At 35.4% G+C, this 19108-nt stretch overlaps 2 protein-coding genes across 5 annotated transcripts in view; both read left to right on the plus strand.

The window, feature by feature from the left end:
• The window catches only part of roraa (RAR-related orphan receptor A, paralog a), a 384106-nt gene extending 368064 nt beyond the window's left edge, over positions 1-16042 (plus strand). For all 4 annotated transcript variants that reach the window (XM_051099046.1, XM_051099048.1, XM_051099047.1 and 1 more), the window contains 6 exons: positions 72-193; positions 801-933; positions 3204-3311; positions 6199-6309; positions 6440-6552; positions 8528-16042. In XM_051099046.1, coding sequence (XP_050955003.1) covers positions 72-193; positions 801-933; positions 3204-3311; positions 6199-6309; positions 6440-6552; positions 8528-8692 — 752 coding nt within the window. In that variant the 3' untranslated portion in view covers positions 8693-16042. The remainder of the gene's footprint in view (positions 1-71; positions 194-800; positions 934-3203; positions 3312-6198; positions 6310-6439; positions 6553-8527) is intronic.
• A 2456-nt stretch (positions 16043-18498) lies between these two features.
• The window catches only part of ice2 (interactor of little elongator complex ELL subunit 2), a 23358-nt gene continuing 22748 nt past the window's right edge, over positions 18499-19108 (plus strand). The window contains 2 exon segments of the mRNA XM_051100260.1: positions 18499-18613; positions 18735-18836. Coding sequence (XP_050956217.1) covers positions 18600-18613; positions 18735-18836 — 116 coding nt within the window. The 5' untranslated portion in view covers positions 18499-18599.

Below are 19108 nucleotides of genomic sequence, written 5' to 3' on the forward strand. Positions count from 1 at the left end.
AATATGTCTGCACGTTAAGTGCAGTCAGGCGCGACAGAGGTTTTTTGAAGGTATGTTGCATTGTGTTTCAGAACATCTGGCCCAGAACATTTCCAAGTCCCACATGGAGACGTGTCAGTACCTGAGAGAAGAACTTCAGCAGATGACCTGGCAGGCGTTCCTTCAGGAGGAGGTGGAGAGCTACCAGAACAAGGTAAACACACATTCTTAAAGAGTCACATACGGTTGTTCAGAAACTTTGGTCAGGCATGTTTGCAATTTAATGTCGTAACTTCGAGGGACACTGATGTGGTGATGTTTTTGATATTGAAAATGTTCTGGCTGGTTGCATTAATAAGATGTCTAGTCATTTAAGTGGCTACTTAAAGGGATAGTTCGCCCAAAAATGAAAACTCTGTCATTAATGACTGACCCTAATGTCATTCCAAACCTGAAAGTTCTTGGACTTCATTAAAAATATCTAAATGTGTGTTCCGAAGCTGAGGTTCTACAGGTTTGGAATGACATGAGGGTGAGTCATTAATGACAGAATTTTCTTTTTTGGGTGAACTGTTTATGCCAGTTTGTATAGGTTAACCAATCAGAAATGTATCAAAATGTATTCAATATACAGTTTCAAATCCTGTTTATTTCTAAGAGGATATAAAACCCCGTCATGTAAAACTGAATTAGGACTGTTTTGGTTCAAGAAGTTTTGACTTGCATTATAAGTGTACTTTGGGGGAAAAAATTTAACTTCGACCAAAAAATATGGCCGCTTGTTGAAACTGGTTGTGTTTTTTTTATTTGTTTCCTCTCAGCCTAGGGAAGTCATGTGGCAGTTGTGTGCCATTAAAATCACAGAGGCCATTCAGTATGTGGTGGAGTTTGCCAAGCGCATCGACGGCTTCATGGAGCTCTGTCAGAATGATCAGATAGTGCTTCTCAAAGCAGGTAAAGTGTGTGTTCACATCACCATCATCCAATCCCGGCTTAGTTTACAGGGCGTAAACACAAATAATCCTTTTGCTGCAGTGCGTGTGGCTACATTTAGACTAGCAGTAAATATACTTTGCAGAGTATGCATTGGACAGAATTTCTATGGAAGCCCTTTTCCGCCAAGTGAGCAAAAAATTTTAAAACGTAATTGCAACGTAATTTTTTCCCCTCACAATTCAGACTTTTTCTATCAAAAGACGCTTTTTTTTTATCTCACAATTCAGGTAGAAAGTAACATTGTTTTCTTGATTTTCCTGAAAAGCGTTATTTAAGGCATTTTTACACTTTGACAGTTTAGAATACTACTCTTTAAAGTATTTATTGTTGCATACTCCACAATTTTTTACATACTGCTTAAAATAGTATACTGCACAGTAAGCAATATGCAAGTATTCAATTCCGAACACAGTCAATGTCACACAGCAGGAGGTGCCATGCTTCAGCTGAGCATCTCTTGTGTATACAGAAAAACTGTATCGGGACGATCTGTCAGCTCTTTGAAAAATAAGGCACTATTGAGATGATATCCACTGCTGCACACTATCTTCTCACAAATAATGGACCAAAGTGCTCCATCACACTCGCACAACGTCCCCGTTATGATCCCAACAGCTTTCAGTGTTTCTGTTTGTTCCAGGCCCGACCAAAATTATTAACAAAATACTGAGTGAGCGCTCTCTCCTGACATGACATTTTAAACCACCGGCATCTTTCTAAAGCTCCGTAATGGCTTCTATTACGTGGCTTTTATCCTCTAAGCCTGTGCTCACCAAAGCACTCCGCTGTAGAATTACTGCTCCCACTTGCAACAATAACAGCAACACACTCCACCTGAGTCAAACGCACACACATAGAGCACTGCTCAAAAACATCAGATGATTGGTGACTTAATAAAGCTGTGTTTTATGATACTGCTTCTCATTATGGTACAGTGTAAACACACTGCTATGGCCAGAAACATACTTTAAGCAAGTATGCAAATACTAACTTCATATAACAAATGTAGAAACACATTATTATTCAGGTAGGTAACAATAAACATGTTGACAGCTTAGCTGACTTCGCTAATTTATTGTGCAAGATTCACTTCAAATTGTTGCGCTGACATCACAGTAATCGATCAGAATCAAAAATTAACTGTAGAAGAACTGTTTATGCTAATTCTTACTATAGCACCCCAACTATAAACTGAGAAATGCTGTTTGTTTTTAGCGAATGTAGTTATGATATAAACACACTGGTTCTGGGGAGAAACGTACTTAAGCAAGAACACAAATACTGATCTTGCATAACAAACCTAGCACTGAATGTCTGAACCACATGTGTAACTATATCTAACTATAAACATTAGCTTAGCTAATTTACTGAACAAGGTTCTCATGAAATGTAATTGCAGACGTCAAATAGACATCTCTGAGATGTACGTGTGCTGTCAGGGTATTGTAGAAGAAGACGGTTTACACTAATTTTCGCTACTATAGCTTACTATAAACATTTGCTTAGCTTAGCTAACTAACTGAACAAGATTCTCATCAAATTGTTCTTTTGCCATCACAGTAATCGACCTGAATGAGAAAACCTACCCAGATAGCACATGTACATCTGCAAGATGTCTGTTAAAGATCTCTTGATCTGGAAAGCATCTGCTGTGTACAAACGTCTGGCAGACGTCTGTAAGATGTCAGTTTTACATACATTCTAAATCATAATTATCTTAAAAGACATCTAATTGACGTCTATTTGACATCTGATAGAAAATGTCCAATAGATGTATAGCAGATGAGCAAACACTCTAAAAAATATGTCTTGCAGATGTAAATGCAGACATCAAATAGATGTCTCTGTGATGTATGTGCGCTATCAGTGTTCATACTTATTCCTAGATAGCACATGTACATCTGCAAGACATCTGTTAAAGATCACTTGATCTGGAAAGCATCTGCTGTGTACAAACGTCTGACAGACGTCTGTAAGATATCAGTTTTACATACATTCCAAATCATAAATTCCTTAAAAGACATCTAATAGACGTCTATTTGAAATCTGATAGGAAACGTCCTATAGACGTATTGCAGATGAGCAAACTACATCTTGCAGATGTAACATGTATGTACTGTATAAACTCTGAAAAATGCTAATGAAAGCCTTTGCCTTTGCATATTTCTCCACCATATCTTTTTTTGATTATATAAAATCACATTTGTTTCTCTTTCATCTATGCGTAGGCTCTTTGGAGGTGGTGTTCGTCAGAATGTGCCGTGCCTTCGACCCTCAGAACAACACAGTCTATTTTGACGGAAAGTATGCGGGCCCTGATGTCTTTAAGTCATTAGGTGAGTTACGAAACCAAATTGAATTTGGTATGTGAAGTGGAAATTCTGTGTTTGATATTTTATGTGAGTGTGCTGCTTTTTGTGCCCTGTTTGTTCGAACTGACAACTAAGGCTTCATTTAACACATGGCAACAACTTTCAAATGCGGGCAGAACCCAATTTGCCTAACGGCAAGCAACTTCAAAATTGCTTTGTACACACGCCTGTATGCAGGATCTAAAATCTGCCACCTCAAATAAATAAATAAATAAATAAATACACACTTAACTAATTAACTATAACATTTAAATAAATATTTTAAAAATAAAGAGGGAATATGAATGCATGAAATGCATTTTTTAAAATTAAATCAAATTGCTATTTACTCTTATTTGGTGCTTAAGTGTTAATTTCGGACCCTATGTGTAGGCAAGCAAATAAAGCCCACCAGGTCGGCACCAGCTTCTCTCATCCGCCACACCTGGAGTTAAACTTTGCTGCTCAGGATTGCAGTAGCACGGCTGTGGCTTCTGTGTATGGTGGGCGTCTGGAAGTGCATAAGCAAGATTGAGTGTCTACCAGGAGTGTTTTATCAAACCCGCCATCCACGCAGCCGTAGCCTGGGCGTAGAATTTTTCTAGAGTAAGCAAATAGCATTTACGTTTGAATGCCGTGACATTAGTGAAATCTCTTCCCTGTCATTATGCAGACCTTTTGAGGCCTGAAAACTGTCCAAACACCAAAACAAGCACAAATATGAGAAATCTAGACATAACGCCTATGAGACAACATTCAGTCATATCTCACACGGACGTCCTGAGCCTTATAACGACCGCAATATCTTATTCATGTTGCATGTGTGGCGCATTTAACAAGCCTGTGTGTGTTAAACCAGTAGATCCGAAACTGGTATGAAAACTGAAACTGTGGCGTAGTGCCCCCAGGTGGTACTCAACAAATTCTGGATGTTTTATTTAAATTATTTAGCATTTCTCAATGTTTAATTTCCAATATCTGATTTATTTATGAGTCTGATATAGATTTGTGCATCTAAAACTCACATTATTACTTAATAGGCGCTGTGTTCGACAATGTTTTCAAGCTGCAATCAATATAAAAGGCTAGATATGATTCTAAACAGACAGGAAAATCATCTAAAGTGTATTTATTATTTATGTGTTTGAAACAGAATGCAACATTTGCATGTTAATTCATGCAAATACACTGAGATCTTTTCTAAATATTACTACTGTGGTGTTTGTGTGTTTTTAGCTTTAGTTTGATTCTACCACAGAATATGGAAATGTGTGAACAGGTGGTATTCAACACAATTTTGACTTTCTAAAAATTCTATGCTATTTTTAATGTCTAATTTCTGCTATCTACATGTCTAATACTAACAGTGTCAACATATAACAAAAATGTAACAATATTTCAAGTTTTCAAGCTGCGATTGATACAAAAGTCAATATATAATTTTATTTGATGTTAAAGTCCATTTGCAAACTTACTTGGAATACTGGAAATGCTATTTATTTATTTTTCATAAATAAGTAAAGAAATATTCTGATTAAGTTAATTGTATTAAAATTGTATAATATTAGTATATATTTTAATATTTAATATAATGTTAAAATATGCATTACTTGTGCAAAATGTATATATTCATGCATACACAGTGTAATCCTTTCTTTTCTTAAGTAAATATTATATAATAAAATTATATAAATAAAATATATTTAATTTATATATAATTTGTATTATTTTTTCTAAATGTGTTGTTAAATTATATATTCTTAAATATATTTAAGCTACTTTTTTTTCAGTTAATATTATATTAAAACATTGTCTATATATATAATATATAAATTTTATATATATAAAATTTTTATAATAAATACAATAATAATACATTATTTTTTATTAAATAGCATATTATTAATTATATTTAAATATTTAATTTCATAATCATTTCTAATTATTACTACTGTGGTGTTTTACCGGTTGTGTGATTCTTCCAGAAAATATGTAAATATGTGAACACATGGTATTCGACACAACGTGAGACATTTTCTTTAAATTATTTGCCATTTTCATTGCTTAATTATTAATATTTCATTATTTTTATACATTAAAAAATATATATAAATTTTACACATCTTGAGATATTTTTTTCCATTTATTTCTAGTATCTGATTTATTACAAATCTAATATAGATCTGTGCAACTGAAACCAACAGTATCACTTAATGAATGTTAAACAGTTTTTCAGGTTTTCAAGCTATGAATGATATAAAAATATTTAGTTTATTTCACCTTTAAATAAGTGTATTTACTATTTCTATAAGTACAATTCATATGTTTGAATTGGACTGTACTTTCTTTATATTCATGCAAATACAGTGCAAGCCTTTCTAAATGTTACTATGATGTTGTTTTCTATGTTTAGATTTAGTGCGATCTTTCCAAATTTAAAAATCATGGAACGTTGCTGTAGTCCTAACACTTACGTTCAAAATGAAAGACGAAATTAGAGGGAACATTGTTGTGTCTAGGTGGTGCTTGGCTTGGAAAGTTTGAGAACTGCTGCTGTCGACTATCTCCCAGTGTTTGTGTGAGCCATGAGTCATGGGTTTTATTCAGTGTTGTTAGTGACCCCAGTCATGGTTACGTAACCCCTCTCATTCGCCAAAGCATGATTAGCCTGAAGGGGGAAAAAACGTGGTGGGAAAAATCTGTAATGCTAAAGGATTGTATTGTATTGTTTTTACCTCTGCGCCACCCCGACATCTCATGCTAAAAGATCAAGTGTCTATCCGATGCTGTCTACTGCTCCATCTCACCCGCCTGTGACTCTTTCCTTTTTTTTTTTTTTTTTTTTTCTTTCTCTCTGTCTCCCTGGTGACAGGTTGCGACGACTTGATCAGCTCCGTCTTCGAGTTTGGGAAAAACTTGTGTTCTATGCACCTCTCTGAAGACGAGATCGCCCTGTTCTCCGCCTTCGTGTTGATGTCTGCAGGTGAGCGCGATTCTGTATTAAAGCGTACCTATAAATTACCCACAATCACTTGTTTACCTTCAAAATTATTTGTGGTGCTCAGATTGTAAATGAGGAAGTGTATGATCATCGTGTGCCCGTGTGTGTTTAGATCGATCCTGGCTCCAGGAGAAGGTGAAGGTGGAGAAACTCCAGCAGAAGATCCAACTGGCCCTCCAACATGTTCTACAGAAGAACCACAGAGAGGACGGCATACTGACAAAGGTACTGTAGACACAAAAAGAACAGGATATGATGGCATTAGATGTATCATCTATTCTTTTATGTACTCCTCTGTATTTCTATATTGTTTTATTTGAATAACGGTGTAAAATATTACAAATATTAATTAATACTGTGACACTTTATAATAAGGTAATAAGGCACATTAGTTAACACTAACTAAGAATGAACAATACTTCTATAGCATTTATTAAACTGACATATACTATGACTATATGTGACCCTGGACCACAAAACCAGTCAACAGTAGCATGGGTATATCTGTAGCAATAGCCAAAAATACATTGTATGGGTCAAAATGATCAATTTTTCCTTTATGACAAAAATCATTAAGATATTAAGTAAAGGTCATGTTACATGATCAATTTTTGAGCTAAGAGCTTCATTTAGAAAACTTTAAAGATTTTCTCAGTATTTTGATTTTTTTTTTTTTTTTTTTTTTTTTGCACCTCATATTCCAGATTTTCAAATAGTTGTATCTCGACCAAATATTGTCCTATCCTAACAAACCATACAGCTTTGAAAAATTGACCCTTATGACTGGTTTTGTGGTCCAGGGTCACATATTTGTATTAACATGGACAAGATTAATAAATCATGTTAGAAAATACATTAATGTTAGCAAATGTCACATTGTAAAGTGCTAACATTAATATCAATTTATGTGAATGTGATATAAAGATGTTTTTTTTTTTTTTTTTAAATCAAATAATTGGCATATTTTGTCATTATACCAAAGTAAATTCTTAAAATATGTATCTAGAAAATATTACGTTTACAATTTTAGAGATTTTTCTGTCCAGTATTAATATGAATGAATTAATAAACAGATGTGTTTTTTTCTTTCTTTCTGTTAAAAACTAGGGCTGAAAATAGAATAAATTATGAAAAATTAAATGTTATTTTAGCATTATTTATACTTTTTTACACATTTTTTTTAATTAGCTTTTATTTTTATATTTCTCATTTTCTTTTTTATTTCATTTCTCTTTTGTCATTTTTTTTAGTGTTATTGTGTTTAATGCTTCTATTTAGCTATAATTTCTTTTTAGTTTTAGTAATTTTAGTACTTCAACTTAGACTTCATTTATTTATTTATTTATTTAAGTTAAAAAATTTAATCTAACATTTTTTATTTATGACATATGTGATCTTATTAAAGTGTTATGATTTTATTGTTTTTAAATGCTTAAATCTATATAATTTTTTATTATTTATTATTTTATATCATATATATTATGTTATTTCAATTAAAAAAATTTAATAGTCTTCAGAAAGCAAAATCAAATAGTCATAATATTTAATTTGTTGGTAACACTTTACAATACGGTTCATTTGTTAACATTAGTTAACTACATTAGTTAACATGAACTATGAATGATCAATACTTCTACAGCATTTATTAATCTTAGTTGATGTTAATTTCAGCATTTACTACTGCATTATTAAAATCACAAGTTGTGTTTGTTAACATTAGTTAATGCACTGTGAACTAACATGAACAAACAATGAACGACTAATTTTTTAAAAAATATTTAGATGAATAAATACTGTAATAAATATATCATTCATTGCTCGTTCATGTTAGTTAATACATTAACTAATGTTAACAAAAGACACATTGTAAATTGTAACCAGTTTGTTAATTGCATTAAATAATATGGTGTTAAACAACTTTAAAAGTTGTTTAAAACTGTTTAAAACTTTTGCATTATAGGGCCAGGCAGATTTTATTAAGAAAGTAAATAAGGTCAATCTGAATTTCATGTATGACTTCATACACAAAGCTGTAATTGGTCTGGCGGCCGAAAGATTAGCTAATGTCGTGTGAAAAACCTGGGACCATCTGTGTTGTGTCTACGGATTAGAGGGTCTGCCTTTTGCCTTTTGACCCAGTACCACAGGGTCCTTTCCACCAAATTAAAATCTCTCTCTTTCTCTCTCTCTCTCTCTGCAGTTGATATGCAAAGTGTCCACGCTGCGAGCCCTGTGCAGCCGGCATACGGAAAAGCTGACGGCGTTCAAAGCAATATACCCAGACATTGTCCGTGCCCACTTCCCCCCCTTGTACAAGGAGTTGTTCGGATCAGACTTTGAGCAGTCCATGCCCGTTGACGGGTAGCGCTTCCCCGCGCCCACCCCGCCCGGGGGGAATTCACACCGTGGGGAATGTCAAGCATAAATCTGAGACACTTTAGCAGTGCCCTGCACATATACACACACACCTGGACGGACGACACACTGCACACACACTTTTCCCACTTTTCCCCTTTTTTTCTTTGTTAAGGTTTTTTTTTTTTTTTTTTTTCGTGGGAGAGGAGGTAATGGACTGGGTTTGACTCCAGCGGTTTATTTTTGGGGTTTGTTCCCTCCTTTTACTGACACAGGTGGGATTCGGAGCCCAGGGGAGAGGATGAGAAGATGAAGACACTTGTTTTTCCCGAACGCTTTTTCCCTCGCTCTCTTTCTCTCTCCGGCTGAACCTGAAGAGTCCACGCGTTCGTTTCTCGAGAACGGTCCCTTGGCGATTTGTCACGATCAGCATAAATTGTTTTGACTCGTTTCCAAATGGAAAAAAAACGATTCCCAGAGAGCATCCGCCTGGAATCCGGCAGAACACGGAAGCCCTTTTCAAGCCAAGAACATGAAATAAAAAGTTGTGATCAAAAAGTCGATTATCCGAACTGTTCCAGCAGTTGTTGTAGCAGCAAAAAAAAGTCTACGTAGAAAATAATACGTGGTTAGTTTCTTCCTCCCTGTGCGCCTGTGGATTTGTTTTCTTTTTTTGGGATGTCAAACCAGCACCGAACGATGAAGAATATGAAGTGAGAGAGAAAGAGAGATACGGAGAAGGAGTGTGATGTAGAGTCAACACAAAACAGCACCTTTCTACGGACAATCGAGAAAAAAAAAAAAAAAAACCCGAAGGAACATCGTAGAATTCTGGTAATTCTAGTCGCGATTGCTTTTTAGCCGTCAGAGACTCCATCTATCATAGTTGCTTAGTGATATCGTTTAAGGCCATCTGCTATTAAGTCCCTCTCCGGAATGGTGTTAACGTAACGTAACGGTCCGACCACCAACATCGATGCAATGCAAGGGTCCATTCCACCTGTTTTCTAACGTGTTACAGGGTATACGATCATAAGTACAAACTATACAGAAAAAAAAATAATGTTTATAGAATCTATTTTAAATAACATGTATGATATTAGTAGCTAGACTATTCTTAATTGTGAAAAATTGATAAGGCACTTTTATTTGCACCTTTCTTTAATTTAAGACTTGTATATTTACCTAGTGATGTGTTGCATGTATAAATACCACGGTTATGGAGAACGAGTGCTGAAACCCTAACGCTGCTGAGGGTGGGTGCGTGTTTGCGTGCGTGTTTGTGTATTTATTTGCGCGAGGCGGAGGTTGGTGCTGGGTGAAGCCGGATCACGCGATCTAAGGGGGGGTATGTAAAGTACATTCAATGTCTGCCACCTTTAATGGGAAATAAAATAGCAAAACATGAAACGTCCCATTATGAAAACCTAAGCGCACCACGTCCAAAGGGCTGTTGAATGCAAACGAACCCTTTTTTCCACACACATCATGTGTTGTTTAATGGTTCCATCTAGTGGTGGCTGTGTGGAGGAGTTTTAAACTGGCTCTTGTGAGGGCCTTTGCCCAGCAACAACGCTCGTCGGGAACGTAAGAGTGGATAAAAAGACGAAAAAAGAGAAATATTCAAAGCCTTGTCTGGTTGAAATCCTCTATTTTTGTAACATTGTACAGTGCTTATGAAGCCTATGAAAGAAAAAGGGAAAGAACGAAGGATGATATAGCACTTAATCCTGCAATAATTAGAATCTGTGTTTTTTTTTATAATTTTTTTTTTTGTCTTTTTCAAAGAACAAGACAATGGTAGTAATAGTGCTATTTTTGGAATACCTAACTGTTGTGTGTTGCGCGTGTTTGTACGTCTCTTGAATGTGCCATAGTGGTCTTTCCTGCTTTTTTGAGTCTGAAAAATTTGTTGTATTGTAACATTCCAGTAAAAGTATGTTGTGGCGTTTAGAAAATCCCGGAATAATCCAGAAAAAACTTCATTGATCACTTCTACGACCACTGACCTTTTGAGAAACTTTGAATAGATCTTGGTAGCTTCATATCGCTTTTTTCCCCCTATGACGCAAAGTATTTTCCTCAGGGAAGAGTCTGTCTAACTCAATTCTGAAACTGGTAGCTTAAACATGTTAGTCAGCTCTACGTTGCATTTTAAACTCAATAATTTGATCTTGATGGCATGTTCAGTACAGATAAATAATAGCATTTTTATCATAATTATGTCAGTAACTACTGCTAACAAAATATTAGTCTGTGCAATGCATCCCGAAGAAGTCCTGCTTCAATCTGTGATTGACAATCCAGGTTCATGTTTAGTTCTTTAAAACAGTAAATCAGCAGTTTGTGTACTATAAGGCTCAGGGAGAGTAGTATTGAGTAATAATTGAGCAGGGATAATGAGATCAGTTCCAAAACCTAGTGAGCTGCCTACCTAGATGGCATTTTAGCTGTGCTTCGGACACAAAATGTCTCTCAAAAGGGTCGGAAGTACTCAGTTTTGTCCACATTTTAAGGCAATCACAGAATATACTGTGACAGAATTTGTAAAAAACGTTCTTTCGGCATGGTGTAGGAGTCAACCCTGATAGCACACGTACATCACAGAGAAGTCTATTTGACGTCTGCATTTACATCTGCAAGACATTTTTTAGAGTGTTTGCTCATCTGCAATATGTCTATTGGACGTTTCCTATCAGATGTCAAATAGACGTCTGTTAGATGTCTTTAAGATGTTTATAATTTTGAATGTATGTAAAACTGACATCTGAAAGATGTCTGTCAGACGTTTGTACACAGCAGATGCTTTCCCAATCAAGAGATCTTTAACAGACATCTTGCAGATGTACATATGCTATCTGGGAATAGATATGAACCCTAATAGCACATGTACATCACGGAGACGTCTATTTGACGCCTGCATTTACATCTGCAAGACGTATTATTTAGATTGTTTGCTCATCTGCAATACGTCTATAGGACGTTTCCTATCAGATGTCAAATAGACGTCTATTAGATGTTTATGATTTAGAATGTATGTAAAACTGACATCTTACAGACGTCTGTGAGACGTTTGTACACAGCAGATGCTTTCCAGATCAAGAGATCTTTAACAGACATCTTGCAGATGTACATATGCTGTCTGGGAATAGATATGAACCCTGATAGCACGTGTACATCACGGAGACGTCTATTTGACGCCCGCATTTACATCTGCAAGACATATTTTTTAGAGTGCTTGCTCATCTGCAATACGTCTGTTGGACGTTTCCTATCAGATGTCAAACAGACGTCTATTAGATGTCTATGAGATGTTTATGATTTAGAATGTATGTAAAACTGACATCTTACAGACGTCTCTCAGACGTTTGTAGACAGAAGATGCTTTCCAGATCAAGAGATCTTTAACAGACATCTTGCAGACGTACATGTGCTATCTGGGAATAGGTTTCAAAAGAACTGATAAATAATAGTTAAATCATATTTAAAAGGTCATTTTTACCCAAAATTTAAGGTCGAAGTATGCTTTTAGCATAGCAACATGCTAACATAAAACTCCATTGGAATCAATTGCAAGCAGAGACAAGCTATTCCTTTCGAAAATTAACCGAAATTTCGAAATTTTATTATAGTAAAAGTGTAGTAACCATGTTTTTTGGCACATTGATCACCATTTGTATAACCATAGTTTTACTACAAATACCATGGTTAAACTATGGTTAATGTACCAAGACCGTGGTTAATTTTTGGTTACAATGGTTTAACTATAATAACCATGATTTTTTTGGTTTTATTTGTAGGTTTTATTTTGGAGATGTTGCCTATGTAGACCGCAGACAGGAAGGTAGCTCACTAGGAACAGAATTGAACCCAAAACAACCTGGTAATGATGTTAAAGTACAAATGGGAACAAACACTCATCTCATTTTTCATCTTTCGCAATTACAGGCCCAAGTCCTACCATGGTATTCACTAGCATGATTGCTGTCAAGTCAAAAGAAGATGGTAGTCCATCATAAACAATGCAAAACGTGTCATTTCATATAGTTGCCCCCCCCATAGACTTTATCAAATCACCCAGCGAGCTCCAAGATCGACTTCCCGAAAACCCAACAAAGCAAGATAACAACCTCAAGCGTGCTACGCTAATTTCCAGCTTTGTTTTTCTCTGGATGGGGATTTGTTTTAATCGTCACTCATAATTGTTCGAGTCTATGTGCCAAATACCTCTTCACGATTTGCTCCACCTTCAGACGTCCGCGCGGGCGAATCGTCGCGCGTGACAAATACGGGTTTCTACAGGGTAACCACTGCTGTGGAGTCCCCTTGATGAACAAGCTTTGCTGTTTCCTGTCCAATGATCCTCACGTCGGTTCTAACACCACGAACGCTGTAGTAAAGTCACGTTTTACCACTTTTTGCATGTCGTATTTTGTCGGTGTAGTTTGTATTAGACTTTTAAAGCAATATGCTAAGGGATAGAACTTTGGGACAAATTTATTTTTTCTAACATACAAGCAAAGGTACTTAAACACCTCGGGATCTGTGGTATTTTAGACGCGTGAAGAGAAAAGTCCTCGGTGGAAGATCCATACATTTTCCCTTGTAAATTTGAACGAAATTCTTTTTCAACTGTGGTTTCCTCTACGTGAGAAGCAATATACGTCCGAATGTGGATGCGAGAGTGTGTACAAGCGGAACAGTGTGTGTGTTCGTGCTATTTGTAATGTTCGCTTAAGGTCAAACCCCCCAGACAAGGCTTTAAAAGATCAGACGCAGCAGGGTGAGATGGTGAATTGTATGTAAGATCTTACGTTTTTTTCCCAGGATTTAAAATGTTTTTCGTAGCACTGAGCTTGAATCCCTTGACGAGGCTGTACAAGCATGACACACTGCACCTCGATGTTAATTTCGATTAGAGTTATGCAAACGCAGCAAGGCCTATGCACTCACGTTCAAACGAAAGGCACATTTACCGTTTTTTATTTCCGCGATTCCGATCGACGGATTGAACGTGTCATGCTCGCGACAGCGTTTGAGCTTGAAGGTTGAAGTGTTACTACGATTTACGTCAATCATTTTCCTCGCGTTTCCTTTCCAAAAGCACAGCTGACGCGTTGTTAAAAGTGAACTATGTTTAGATAATAGACGAAAAGAAAAGTCTTTAGCCATAATCGAATGTCAAGCAATAATATATATGGTGTATTATGATTCATTTTGTGCATAGGCTTTGAACATCTGCATGTAAATACATTTTCTTATTTATCGCGTTTGATTTTTTCCGCTTTGGGTTTTTCGCTCTCTTATTTTTTGTTTGTTTGTTTGTTCGTTTTATTTGTATATTGACTAGTTCTGTTCCCGGGTGGAGAACTACGAACGTCAAATGGCCTGTAAACTGTACAGCTACGTTTCCCTGTCCTCCTTTCGGCTTTTAATTCACGATATTTAATGTTCTATCGATCACATGTATAAAAGTAACTTTGTAACTTCTGTCTGTATAGGTAAGAAGAAAATACTGCTATTAAGACCTGCTCAGTGCAAATATTTATCTGTTTTATCAGACACATCATGCTGTACAATATCTCTGTTTTGAGTATACTTCTCTCTTTTAGACTTAGTTCGATTAGCGCTAGGGTGTGCGGACATTAATTTTTGTGTTATACTGATGTGTGGTGCTAGGTAAGTTACTTTTGTGAACAAAAATTATGGATTCATAGACTAGGCCACCCTCTTAGTCCATTCATTTCACTGAGTATTGATGCATTCTTGATATTAGGACTCGATAAATAATAATAATAATAATGATAACAATAATAACGATAAAGATAACGATAGTGGTAAATTTACTTTCGAATACCCAGCAAGTACCTGTATCAGTGTGCTAGTCTTGGGACGCAGCTTGTTTCCTTCCCACTTTTAAGATTATTAGCAAGTATCAGCTAAGTAAATTTCTATTAAACGTCACAGTTTTGACTTTTTCGCAACGAGGATGATTGTTCATGCTTAAAAAAAAATGAAAAAGCAGCAGTATTGTGTTTCCTTTTTGATTGTTTCGAAACCGTAGCTGGAGGAGTTTCTAATCCAGTGCTTGTTTTCTGTATCGGGCGCTGGAAGGACTTTAAACACGCGATAAAGTACCGGATTGTCTGCCGCCTTTTAACTCCCTCCATTTTTTTTTTGAATCTACCCTCTGTTTTTTTAAAAACGCGCTTTGTAAACATTCGTTTTTTTTTTCCCGCTCACTTACACTTACATACACACACAATGGTTAAGTGTTATAAATTGTACAGGACGAAGGCGGTTGTACGAAGTTTTGTGCGAAACTGTTTTTATCTTTGTAGCAAGGCAGAATCTACTTGCAATAATACATAGCAAACTACGCTGAGTGCCTCTCAGTGGTACAGGATGCAGAAACTATTCGTCCGTTTCGTTTTCACGTTCTCAAATGACTGTGTTTGCACACGTAGGTGAATTCTGTCTTGTGTTACCGACTTTTCTTTTCATTAGCCGTCTTTTTGTATGTAAATGAGGCATTTCATGTTTGTTTATAGCCATGGAAAGAGCATTTTCTTGTCTCTGTGATGTCCTGTATTTTCTGAGATTCTCAGACGCTACTTTTTCATTTCCTCCGAACGACTTCACGTGGTTTTGGGACATTGCATCCAGTCAGTCGCACCCTGGTTGGATGTTAAACACGAACCCCGTTTGGATACTTGCAGAGACAAACTGGCGGACAATAGACAATCCACTCCGTGTTCTCCCTGTTGTTTCCTGCCAATTAGGTTTTAAGTTGACGTTTATGAAACAAAATGACTAATGCAATGTATTTTAAGTGTTCATGTGTATGTAAAATGATGCATACTACACTTCTATTTCTTGTTGAGCTGAAGGGGAGGGCACAAGGGCTGGGGCAGGACGGGTTGGATTTTGCTCCTGCGTACCTGCGGGGGGGAAAAAAAGCAGAGAACGGTTTGCGGTTGTCACATATTTTTACGTCACATGTTTGCTACTGATCTTAAAATGGGGACAGTCGATCATGTACCTTTTTATTCAGCTCTTTGGAACTCTCTTTAGGAGATAGTCTCTTCTCAATAGTGGTTTTGCTCCTTCTGTTTGTCTGATTCTTAAATATGAAAATAAGTATTTTGATTCATTTTGTAAATACCGCTGTAAAGAAAAATAAGAAATTTAATGTTGTCTTTTAAATACTTTTCATTCTAATATGAATGTTGTTATATTGTACTTAGAAACTGTACCTTTAATATTACCTTTATTAAAAGTGCATTGGACACATCGATTTTAGATGTGCTTTATGTGCTGTTATCCCATAATAAAATTTACCGCTTGTAATGGGCTCTTATTCAATGTGTGTCATACTTCTTTGTAGAGTTCATATGGTTGAAGTAAAATCCACACAACCTTCAGTGAAAAGAAATAGATGGAAGTGGAGAAACAGAAGAACATTTATGAGATCTTCAAAGCTTTCAGATCCTAATGTTATATTTGATGTTTGAGTTGAAAAACTATTATGAATGGAAAATTAGGCTACAAACGTCAGTCAACAAAAAATAACAACAAAAATATGGCATTGTACTAGTGGTTAAAACTTACCTTTTTTTCAGAAAAGAGGCAACATAGACATAGAAATGTGTTAAATAAAGAAAAAATTAGATGTGTGTATGGGCTCAAATATTTCAAAGTGGCTTGCAGAGTTTGACAGATTTACTTGACACAAACAATGTCGTGATAAAACTCATTTTAGTTGGCGATCTCGATTCCATATCTATTTATATGTATATACTGTACATATAAGGGGATAAAAATACAGCTGAATGCCTTTTAACACCATTTTAAACTTGGTTTAAATTCAGCATTTGCTTGCATCTATGGTGTGTTATCATTAAAAAAGGATGTAAGTTATTAACTTATTAACTTTTATTAAACATTTTAAAATGTAGTGTTTAATCATTTCTAAATATTTATTCAAATGAAAACCTTCAAAATAAGTAAGCAGGTATGATCTGCAATATTCTAGATACATGTATATTTAGTAAAGAGCCATACAGGTACCTAGTGAGTAAACCATGGCATTACAAATAAAAATGTTGTTTTTTTTTCTGACCACAAAATGATTCTAATTTGCTTCTTTGCATTGGAATTTAAAAGGCTTTTCTCTATTTAACCTTAAATACTACACTAATTGTAATATAAGTTATATATATGTATATATATATATATATATATATATATATATATATATATATAACTTATATTACAATTAGTAATATAATATTATATTAATATTATATTAATATTAATATTATTAATATTATGTATATATATATATATATATATACATAATATTAAATAAATATTATTGAATTAAAATATAGAACATGCATGGTCACATTATAAGTAAGCAATACCTAAGGGTTAAATACAAGAAATCCATATTAACCCTTAAGAAAATTAACCATGGTTTTATTATAGTAAAAGTGTAGTAACCATGTTTTTTTAGTGCATTGATTACCATTTGTATAATCATAGTTTTAGTACAAATACCATGGTTAAACTATGGTTAGTGTAGCAAGACCATTGTTAATTTGTGGTTACCATGGTTTAACTATACTAACCATGTTTTTTGGTGTTATTTATAATAAAACCATGTTTAATTTTCGTAAGGGTTGCCTTTCCATCACTCTCCAGAATAAAATTATACTGTAAATGTCATCAACATAAAACTTGCATAATATGCTGTAATGTTTACCAAAAATTGATGCAAATACCTGTATTGTGAAGCTGTGACTCTATCCTATTTAAAGGGGTCATCGGATGCTAAGTTCACTTTTACATGTTGTTTGAACATTAATGTGTGTTGGCAGTGTATGTACAAATCTACCCTATAATGATAAAAATCCATGCAGTGGTTTTTAATTAATCTGTAAAAATAATATCCCCTTTTTCAAATCGAGCCATTCTCAGAGGCCGCTCCCACGATAGTTGATTGACATGAGCGTCTTACCTCAGATCAGCTGTCACAGTCCGACCTCCATGTTTCGATGCCGGAGCAGGGATGTAAATTAGACAAGAGTTGAGCGATTGAGGTGTTGTGTTGCTGGATGTAATAATGAACATAGTGGTCGTCATTTACTCCCAACATCTGAGCCGCTGAAGATGCAGTGGATTACATTTGTTTGTGAAGGGAATGCGGCTCCCGATCTACATATATCCGTCTATGTTCGCGTAAATCATTCGTGATCCAGCTTCACTTACAGCAGAAGTGTGTATAAGGGTTTTTTTTTATGAATCTTTGCGATCGCCTTTCTTAATAATGTGCTAGTTAACAAGTTTACCGGCTAAACGCAGCTAAATGCGGCTAAAGTAAACAGGCTCGTCACTCCACAGAGAGAAGAGAGGGGCGGGGTGAGCAGAGCTCATTTGCATTTAAAGTAGCCTCGACCAGAATGAGATGATTTTTGCAGAGCTGATTTTGACTAGGTAAAAAGGGTAATTTTTGTAATAATCTGATTAAACGTTAAAGTAAAATAAATATATAAATAGGACATATTCATGTTTAACTGTACTTAAATATTAACCATAGTAATTTAAACACATTTTAACTTTTGGAATTGTTTGATGGAATCAGGAAACAGATTTTCTCTTAAAATCGAGCTATTTAGTGATATTTTTCAGTATGTTCTGGCAAAACTCTATACCACTGAAAGTACTGTATTGTACCAACAACAAAATATATTGCGAAACATTTCAAATGTGTGATTGGAGGCGGAACCTCTGTGTCACGTTTTGGTTCTACCCGGAAGATTTAACTATCGCATTGGTACTGTTATGATGAGGGACCGTCAGCGTGCGATGTAGTATGATTTAACGATGTGAACTACCTTTCAAAACCTGCGGTCATGGAGATAAAATGGTAAGTGACAATGTGATTCGCTAAATAAACTAATTTAAAAAAATGTCATTAGTGTTTATCTTTCTTATAATCGCCAGTTTAATAAACTCCAGTGAGCTTGAGTGTGCTGGTTTGTCCTCAGGAATGATGCTCCTGTCACTAGTCCGCTTGTGTTTTCGAGAGATGTGTTTGACAAGTTCAGTCTTGCGCCCACTGTCAAAGAACTGTTTGCTCTTTTACACAGGTAAGTGACTGTGGTCAAATATTACTCACATTTACTATAGTTATTGCACGATAAGTGTAAGACCATAATAACCACATATTACGGCTGTTCATATAACATAATTAGATAGTGTAAGCATTGTAAGCACTGTAAAACTTTCAATATATATATACACACACACAGTAGTCAACATTTAAAGTGGATCAGAAAAGTTCATCAAAGTTGTCCTAAGGTGTTGTTGAATGGGTATTGCTTTTGGTTTTAGGACAACTTCTTTGATTAAATGTTTTGAT

Source organism: Labeo rohita, chromosome 25 (genome assembly GCF_022985175.1).
Source record: "Labeo rohita strain BAU-BD-2019 chromosome 25, IGBB_LRoh.1.0, whole genome shotgun sequence".
Lineage (NCBI taxonomy): Eukaryota > Metazoa > Chordata > Actinopteri > Cypriniformes > Cyprinidae > Labeo > Labeo rohita.